Source organism: Sorghum bicolor, chromosome 4 (assembly GCF_000003195.3).
Source record: "Sorghum bicolor cultivar BTx623 chromosome 4, Sorghum_bicolor_NCBIv3, whole genome shotgun sequence".
Taxonomy (NCBI): Eukaryota; Viridiplantae; Streptophyta; class Magnoliopsida; order Poales; family Poaceae; genus Sorghum; species Sorghum bicolor.
In genome coordinates, this window is record NC_012873.2 from 15,600,207 (window position 1) to 15,610,171 (window position 9,965).

A 9,965-nucleotide genomic window follows, 5' to 3' on the forward strand; every position below is an offset into this window, starting at 1 on the left:
TCAAACCTGAATATATTTGCCTTAGGGATACTTGTACCAATCTAGATCTTGCATGGAATGTGGTCAGAGGTAACTCTAGCAAAGGGGAGGACAATGGTGGCAGGGTACAGGGTTGTCCAAGCCACAGATGTGAAAAACCAATCAATCTGTTGCAGCAGTGGAAAGGCTTGCATATTGCTCCAGGTGTAGCTTCTCCCTTTTATTGGCAGTTCAATAAGGCCTAAATGATTAATAATGCTATTGAAAACAAGAGTATCATTGAAATTTCCTCCTGGCTTATTTCTATTCTTAGCACACCTATAGAAATTGAAATCACCAATAAGGAGCCATAGATCATCATCATCTATATTCTGTCTAAATAGCCAATTAACAAAATTATCTCTGTCAGGTTGCCTGCAGGGGCCATATACTACCACCAAAGTCCATGATTCCAAATTATGTGAAGAGGTAACAGCCAGCTTGATGGCAAATTGGTGCTTTTCCAAAGTGACAACAGAGAAAAATTTTGAGGCCCAGCAGACTACGATCCCACCTGAGGCACCATTTGAAGGGCAGAAATCATACTTATCGAATTTTTTGGGAGCAAATTTTCTGATAAATTGTAGATAAAAATAAGTCTAATTAGTTTCTTGAATACAAAATATATTAGCTTCACTTTCATCAATTTTATTTCTGATAGGACCCCATTTGTCCTTGTCATTTAACCCTCTGACATTCCAGCATAAGATATTCCACGACCGATTATCCATTAAAACATAGGTAGTTAACATATGCAAGCATTATGGGGCATAACCACCATAATATAAGTAGAAACAAGTTCAAGAAGCAGGATAACTGGTGACACAGCACCTTCCAGTACTTATAACAAAAGGAAGGTATTGAGTCATAGATGACACTCATAAAGGATATTCTGCACAAGATCACTCTGTCCAGTGGCCTGAAAGTTAATTTCCATAAGTCATGCTTGATACCCATTAACAATGATCATGACAGAGCTTGATCATTAGCTAGTAGTCTTGGCTGTGCTGTTGGCTCTTTCCCCTTTACTTACCTTGGATTGCCCATGGGGATTACCAAGCCTCAGGTCAAAGACTATGCCCCTCTCATCTGCAGGATTGAGAGAAGAATGTCTGCCAGCTCCCAGTTTCTCTCACAGGCTAGTAGGCTTCAATTAGTAAACTCTGTCATGTCCTCCCTACCAACCTACTATATGTGCTCTCTGAAACTGCCAATTACTGTGATTGAGATTATTGACAAATATAGGAAGAACTGTCTTTGGAGAAGAAATGATTTCAAAAACAAGGGCTACAACCTAGCTACTTGGGATCTTGTGCAAAGACCAAAATCCAAGGGAGGCTTAGGAGTCATCAATATAAGCCTGCAGAATGAAGCTCTCTTATTAAAACAACTAGACAAGTTTTACAGAAAGGAAAATGTGCAATGGGTGAACATGATTTGGAGTAAATATTATGCAAATGTTGTCCCACACCTTGCAAGGGAAAAAGGTTCATTCTGGTGGAAGGACATTCTTAGATTAAATGTTCAATACTGAGGTGTTGCAATTTGCATCCCTGGTAAGGGGGACTGTTACGGCACGGGAGAGGGCGGAGGCGATAGGGATGAGAAGGAGCCGGCAGCAAGCGAGGGCGCCGTCGGCGTGTGGGAGGCGCCGTGATCGGTGGCTGCTGGGAGAATGAGAACAGGAAGACAGGGTCCTGGCGCCTAGAGGAGACTTAGGTCTCAATCCAGGCTTAATCTCATTAAGGGAAATAATCTCAGCCTTATAGTCTTGGCTGATTACAAAAATAGAAACAAACCTCCTACTTTCTCTCTTCCTAAACAAAACCACACGGCCTCGACTCCAGGTCCCTAACAGCCCACGGCTGAGCCCTCCCTCAGCCATGCGCCTTCCTTTTCCTTTGATAGGTGTTGCCTACTATAACATCTCTCCCCTTCTCGGGGAACAGCTCGTCCTCGAGCTGGAAGTCCGGGTGTGCTGCTTGGAACTCCTCCCGGTGCTCCCACGTGGCTTCAGACGCTGGCATATCAGCCCACTGCACAAGAACGAACCATTCCCCGCGACACAGGCTGGAATGGAGAACGCGCTCTGGATGCAGCAGCGGCCGCCCATGGCGTAGTGGAGGCAGAGCTGGAACGTTGTTCGGGGGAGTGCCGCGGAATGGCTTGAGCACCCCAACATGGAAGACGTCGTGGATCCGTGCACCTGCAGGAAGAGCCAGCCGGTATGCCACGTTGTTGATCTTTTCGACGATTTGATAAGGCCCAGCAAACTTGGGACCAAGCTTGCCACGACCTCCCGGGACCAGCGCCTTGGTCGGAGGATGCAGGAGGCGGAGCCAAACCCAATCACCGACAGAAAGCTGGAGCGGACGATGCTTGGCGTCGTACGTACAGCGTGCGTGTTCCTGGGCTTGAAGAAGTCGAGCGCGAACTTCAGCCAGGAACTCATCCCGGCTGGCTAGCATGGCGTCCACAGCCGCTGTGTCAGCCCGCCCCTGTGTGTACGGCAGGAGGTCCGGGGGTGACCGCCCATAGACGACGGCGAACGGCGAAGTCCGGAGCGCAGAATGGAACTCCGTGTTGTAGCAGAACTCGGCCCAGGGCAACCAGTCAAGCCAGTCGCGTGGGCGGTCGCCGGTGAGGCACCTCAGGTACATGGCGATGGTCTTGTTCACCGCTTCAGACTGGCCATCCGTTTGAGGATGGAAGGCCGTGCTGAGACGCAGCTGGACGCCCGCCTGACGGAAAAGGTCCCGCCACACCCGACCAGTGAAGGCCGGGTCGCGGTCGCTGACGATGGACTCCGAAAATCCGTGGAGCCGAACAATGTCATGGAAGAAGGCGCGGGCGACGGACGCGGCGGTGTACGGGTGCCCCAACGCGATGAAGTGCGCACATACTTGGAGAACCGGTCCACGACGGTGAGGATGACGCTCTTGCCGTGCACCTTGGGCAGGGCCTCGATAAAGTCGATGGAAATATCCGCCCAAATTCTAGAGGGGACCGGCAGGGGCTGTAGGAGTCCGGCGAGGTGGAGAGCCTCGGTTTTATTCCGCTGGCAGGTGGCGCAGGCTCGAACGAAGTCACGGACCACCCGCCGATCATGCTCGATGAAAAAATTGGCCCTGAGGCGCTGAAGAGTTTTCTGGATGCCTTCATGCGCCCCGGTGTGTGCAAGCTGGAGAACGTCGTCGAGGACCTGCGCATTAGCAGGGATGAACACCCGGCCGTTGTGGAGGATGAGGCCGTCGCGCACGCTCCAGGTGGGGTCGTGCTCGCCAGCAGCGACCGCATCCCGTCGAGTGCGCAGGTCGGAGCTCGCCTGTAGCTCCGCGCGCAGGTCTGCGAAGAGCTGGAAGGTCGGCACAGACAGCGCTGCCAGCGCTGGCTCGGTGATCTGGGAGTCCAGCAAGGGGGAGTCACCGTCCCGACGTGACAAGGCATCGGCGACCACGTTGAGGCGGCCTTGTCGGTACTGCACCTGAAAATCATAGCCAAAGAGCTTGCTCACCCAGTGGTTCTGCGAGATCGTGGAGAGGCGTTGGTCGAGGAGGAACTTGAGGGCGTAGTGGTCGGTGCGAACGATGAACGCGCACCCCCAGAGATACGGCCGCCAATGCCAGACGGCCTATACCAACCCAATGAGTTCGCGCTCGTATGCCGCTGGCTTGAGATCGCGAGCAGCGAACGGGCGGCTGAAGTAGGCGATCGGTCCTTCCCCTTGGTGCAGCACCGCACCGAAGCCGGAGCCGGAGGCGTCGCAGTCAACCACGAAGTCCCGCGCGAAGTCCGGTAAGTGGAGGACTGGTGCAGCTGCAAGGGCGGCCTTGAGCTCGTCAAAGGCCGCAGTCGCCGCGTCGGTCCACTGGAAACCGGCCTTGCGCAGCAGCTGCGTTAGGGGCGTAGCAATGGTGCCGTAGTTGCGGATGGAGCGCCGATAGTACCCCGTGAGGCCAAGGAAGCCGCGCAACCCCCTGGTGGAGCGGGGCTGCGGCCACGCCTGGACCGCAGACACTTTTGATGTGTCCATGGCCACACCGGTCGCCCTGATGATGTGCCCGAGGTAGTGCACGGCCTGTTCGGCGAAGGAGCACTTCGAACGCTTGATGTGGAGGTGGTGCGCCCGAAGGGTGTCGAGGACGGCGCGGAGCTGCTGCAAGTGTTCTATCCACGAAGCACTGTAGACAAGAATGTCGTCAAAGAAAACAAGGACGCACCGGTGGAGAAACGGCTTTAGGACGAAGTTCATGAGCGCCTGGAACGTCGACGGTGCGTTGGAGAGGCCGAACGGCATGACGAGGAACTCGAAGTGGCCGTGGTGTGTCCGGAACGCCGTCTTGTGCACGTCGTCGGGATGGACGCGCACTTGGTGATAGCCGGACCGCAGATCGAGCTTGGTGAAGAACTTGGCACCGTGCAGCTCGTCCAGGAGCTCCTCGACGACCGGGATGGGGAACTTGTCTTTCACGGTTGCTGTGTTCAGTGCCCTGTAATCCACGCAGAAGCGCCATGTCACGTCAGCCTTCTTGACCAGCAGGACGGGGGCCGAAAATGGTGAGGTGCTGGCGCGAATGAGCCCCTGCTGCAGCATGGTGTCGCACTGGCGTTCCAGTTCATCCTTTTGCAGCTGCGGGTATCTGTATGGCCGGACAGCCACCGGCTCGGTTGAGGCCTTGAGGTGGATCCGGTGGTCACATGGTCGGGCCGGTGGGAGACCCGATGGAGCAGCGAAGACATCGGCGTAGGCGTCGAGAAGCCGCTCCAAGAACGCTGCTTCGGTCACCTTGGCGGCGTAGAGGTGGCCTGCATGGGTGCGTGGTGCTGTTTGGTGCGCTGGGCGGGCAGCACCAGTTCCCTGCCAGAGCACGCGGCGTCCGTGGCGGAGGAAGGCCATCTGCAACGCGTCGAAGTCCCAGACGACGGGTCCCAGCGTGCGGAGGAACGCGATGCCAAGGACCATGTCGTAGCAGTCGAGCGGAATGGAGTAGAGGTCCACCTTGAACGACTCGGCGCCAATTTGGAGGGGAACGTTGCTGGTGAGGCCGCTGCACGCGACAAGGTCACCGTTGGCCACGACCACGTGCGCGCCCTCACTGTCGTCGAACTGGAGACCCACGCGTGTGGCTGCTGCGGTGTTGATGAAGTTGTGCGTGGATCCCGAGTCGAGGAGGGCTGAGAGTGTCAGCTTGCCGACGCGGACGCGGAGCTGCATCGTCTCCTCAATGCGGATGCCTGTGATAGCAGCCAATGAGATCAGAGGGGCGTCTGGATCGAACGTGGCCTGCTCCGTCGTCGGGGTCGGCGTCATCCGGTTCCTCGACGATGTAGTCAGCGACCTCCAGGAAGAAGAGGCGGGCGCACTTGTGCCCGCGGACGTAGGGCTCGTCACAGTTGTAACAGAGCCCCTTCTTGCGGCGCAGGGCCATCTCCTCCGGCGAGAGGCGCTTGAAGGGGCGCGCAGGGACGACGGCCGTGCCCGCACTTGCTGGAGCTGGCGCCTGCAGGGCGGCCGGAGCATGCTGCTGCTCTGGAGTGCGACGCACAGGGCGCTGCGGAGGCGCTGGCAGGGCGAGCTGTGCTGGTGCATTCCGACGTTCATAGGCCCGGGCGAGATACATCGCGCGCTGCAAGTCTTGCGGTTCCTGGAGTTCGACGTCGATGCGGATGTGGTCCGGGAGGCCACCGGTGAACAGCAGCGCCTTCTGGCGAGGCACGAGGTGGCCCGCATGTGCCGCCCGGAACGCCTCCATGTATGCCTTGACGGTCGACGTGAAGGGAAGGCGTGCCAGGTCGGAGAGATGGTTGGTGCTGAGCGGCGGTCCGAAGCACTGATGGCACAGGCTCCAAAAATCCTCCCGACCCCGTTGAGGTGGAAGGACGCAAGCCAGACCCAGTCGGCGTGGCGTGTCTGCTGCGCCCGGAAGAACTGTTCGCATTGGTTGAGCCACCCGAGCGGATCGTCCTTGCCATCATAGGTGGGGAATTCCAGCTTTCTGGTAGCGAGGAACGATGGGATTCGCAGGTTCAGGGACATAAGGCTGGGCAGCGGTGTAGTGAGCGGTAGGCGGTTGGGTTGGCGGATGGGCGCTGCCCATAATGGAGGACATGGTGGGAATTGGTGATGGTGAGTGGGGAAACGAAATTTGGGTGATGGGGACGCCCCCAGTCATCGACGGCGATGCGATGGAGGACTGGGTGGGGGTGGTGGATGTGTGCTGCGGCGGCTGAAACGGTGGCACAGCGAAGAGCTCGGAGATGGCTGGCCCTGGCGCTGGCAGCGCTGGTATGCCGCCGTAACCCGGCAGTCCGTAGGGGTAAGACTGCGGCGGTGAGGGCTGGCGGCCTTCCATGGAGGACATGCGGACCGAGAGATCGCTGATCTGCTTTTGCATCCCGTAGATGGCAGCGACCAGGTTGCCGAAAGCGGCGGCGGTCGGTTCGATCGGCTGCGCAGCTGGTGGCGAGGATGGAACGATCCCCGCGGCGGACGAGTTGAGCAGCGCTGTGGTGGTGGTGGGCGGCGGGCTGGTGGTGGTGGTCGGCGGCAGCGTGGTGACCGGGATGCCCGACGTCGGCGGCACGGAGGTGGTGGGTGCTGAAGATGACATGGTCTCTGATACCAGGTTGTTACGGCACGGGAGAGGGCCGAGGCGATAGGGATGAGAGGGAGCCGGCAGCAAGCGAGGGCGCCGTCGGCGTGTGGGAGGCACCGTGATCGGTGGCTGCTGGGAGAACGAGAACAGGAAGACAGGGTCCTGGCGCCCAGGGGAGACTTAGGTCTCAATCCAGGCTTAATCTCATTAAGGGAAATAATCTCAGCCTTATAGTCTTGGCTGATTACAAAAATAGAAACAAACCTCCTACTTTCTCTCTTCCTAAACAAAATCTCCCTGGACTCTAAAATCCTAATAGCACACGACCTGGACTCCAGGTCCCTAACAGCCCACGGCGGAGCCCTCCCTCAGCCATGCGCCTTCCTTTTCCTTTGATAGGTGTTGCCTACCATAACAGGGACACTATTAGCTTCTGGGTGGACTCCATTGATGGGAGAATTAATGCTAACCTTTACCCTTCCCTTTTTGGTTATACTAAAGATCGTAATGCCTCCCTCAAAGCTATATTGGCCACTGAGAGTATTTTTGATTGCTTCAAAATTCCCATGTCCAGACAGGCTTACAATGACACTACCGGAAAACCGGACGTTGCCGTGTGCCTGTAGGTTTGCCGTGCGCAAACCTACAGGCACACGGCAAAGAGCAGATTTGCCGTGCGCCCCCCAGACCAGCACACGGCAAAGCTTAAACACTCGGCGTTTATGTCCTGCGCGGTGAGCTAAACAGAAGAGCTCACGGTGAAGTCAATCCATTTGCCGTGTGCCGAGAAAAAACGCACGGCGAAAATAAAACACACGTTGAATGCAATCTTTGTCGTGTGCCAGAATGGGGCTCACGGCAAAATTCTGACGCCGTCGGCCACCGTTGGCTGCCGGCAACTCTTTGCTGTGTGCCAACTGGGGGCGCACGGCAACCCTTGGATCTTTGCCGTGTGCTAGTCTGGGGCGCACGGCAAAGACTGTCTTCGCCGTGTGCCCGATAAATAGCACACGGTGAACTATAAATTTTTTTTCTTATTTATTAGTTAATTAGTGTTCCTTTGACTTTAATTAGTGTTCCTTTGACATGAGTGCCGAGTTGAGACAGGTTGCCGATGGTTTTGCATATAGAGTCAGGACATTTTCCGGTTATGATGTCAATGGCTATCGATTTCACACAACAAGACACGAGCAACGTCGGCCCAATCGAACAACCACAAATAGTGGAGTTTTCACGCACGGAGATGATGGGGTGGATTACTATGGAAGAATTGAAGAAATATATGAACTGTCGTTCTATGGCTGCAAACCTCTTAATCCCATCATATTCAAATGTCATTGGTTTGATCCTACAGTAACGAGAAAGACACCTAATCTTGGTCTAGTTGAAATTCGATAGGATTGTGAGTTAGCAGGAGAAGATGTCTATATCGTGGTTCAACAGGCCACACAAGTTTATTATTTTCCATACCCATGCCAAACCAAAGAGAATCTTAAAGGTTGGTATGTTGTGAACAAGGTATCACCACACGGTAAACTACCTCTGCCAAACGATGATGACTACGTCTTTAACCCTAACACATATGCCGGAGAGTTCTTTCAAGAAGAGGGGCTAGAAGGGACTTTTGCAATAGACTTAACTGAGCCGGTCGGAATGGAAGTAGATTATGAAAGAGTTGTTGAAGGCGACGATGGAGATGAGGTTGAAAATGCAAAGGACATGGAATTACTTCGGCGATTACATATAGGCGATGTCAATTATGCCAACATTCCTCCTTCGGACGGAGCGGATCTTATCGACATGTATGATAGTGATGACCCATCTTATGATCCAGCTAATCCGGATCATGAAGAATATTTCTAATACATGTAATGCTACATTACCTTCTAATATTGTTTTATTTACTTTGCATCTATTTATAATTATGTCTTATTTATGTTGCATCTATTTCTAACCATTTTTTTGGTCTCATTTTGTAGGTGCGAGAATAAAGATGGTGGGCGGTATCAGGAAGTTACAGGCGGTGTACAAACAAACGGCCTCAAAAGCTAAAGGGTTGGTAACGGGTGGAGGCAAAGGTAAGGGTGGAGCAGGAGGAGCAGGAGGAGTAGGACGACGAGGTCGAGGGGGACGAGGACGGCGGGGTCGTGAGCCTACCCCACCACCATCGCCACCGCCTCAGGAGGAGGACATGGACGAGGACGAGGACGAGGACGAGGAGGAGCAGCAGCAGGAGGTGCTGGAGGAGCAGCAGGAGGAGGTGGGGGACGATGAGGACGAGGGGGACGAGGACGCGAGGAGGAGGGGGAGGAGGCAGGGGGCACCACTTCTAGTTCGGCGGAGGGAGGCCCCTCTTCTGGTCAGCCGGTTGTCTACTTGAGAGGTCCCTCGCGTCTCCCGAAGCGAGGGATGCCTAATGAGAGACTTCCGGTGATTCGTCCAAGTGGCGAATGGTAACTAATTTTACATGTTATTCCTACTTTATTATTTCTTGTAGTCAACTAATAATTACTCTTCATCACTTGTGCAGGACTTTCATCATTGTGCAAGGCGGTTACCATACTCGCCAGCCCAATGGCATTCTGGGGATTTTGTGCAGGCGTCACTTTCCCAGCATTGTTCAACATGCCGGAAAAATGGAGCCAGCCTACACGTTTGCGCACTACACCTCCGCCCGCGACACAGAGGATCGCAGGGGCAGGGTCTTTGACAACAAGGCAGTGCGAGTGTCCACGGAGCTATGGGTAAGTCTTTGCATAATCCTACGTTGCTCAATACATCGCATTCCCTGCACATTCTTCAAATAATAATTATTTGACATATCGTGTCTCTATGCAGGATTTCTTCAGATGTACCATGGATATGAGGATGGGGCTCCCCAAGTGGCTTACAATGCATGCCACAAGCTCATACTGGACATGCACTACGAGTGTCGTGTCCAGTCCATCGTGACATACAACGCCCAGTACCTTTCTCGAAAGGTGACCAAAACTGTGGCCAGAACCATGATGCTGACCAAGGAAGAATTCATGAAGGTACATATGCAACACTAATAATATTTTCTTTTGTAAGATTAAGTAACCTTAATATGATCTTATATGTCACATGCTTGATGTCGTGTAGGTTCCTCCGTGGTAGTGCAATGCGAACGTCCGTTGCTAGGAGCTAATTGTGGACAGGTGGTTCACTCCTGAGTGGACACAGTCGCACGGTGCTGGTAGGGAGCGGCGCGCCTTGATGCAAGGTCCAGCACACCATTAAGGCAGTCTTAGCCTTGATGGATACAGAGCTAGATGGGTAAGCTAAATCCACTTCTCTCGTATAATGCTCAATTTGGCATAATTTCTAATC

General features: G+C 54.2%; 1 protein-coding gene and 1 long non-coding RNA gene across 2 annotated transcripts; both read right to left on the reverse strand.

The window, feature by feature from the left end:
- Positions 842-1,577, reverse strand: LOC110434336. The gene is made up of 2 exons (XR_002451766.1): positions 1,490-1,577; positions 842-1,378 (listed from the first exon to the last, which is right to left on the reverse strand). It is a non-coding gene; the product is annotated as an uncharacterized LOC110434336 (long non-coding RNA).
- On the reverse strand, positions 5,991-6,629 carry LOC110434756 (lysine-rich arabinogalactan protein 19-like). The gene has a single exon (XM_021459478.1). It carries the CDS (start codon positions 6,627-6,629, stop codon positions 5,991-5,993), a length of 639 nt encoding a protein of 212 aa, XP_021315153.1.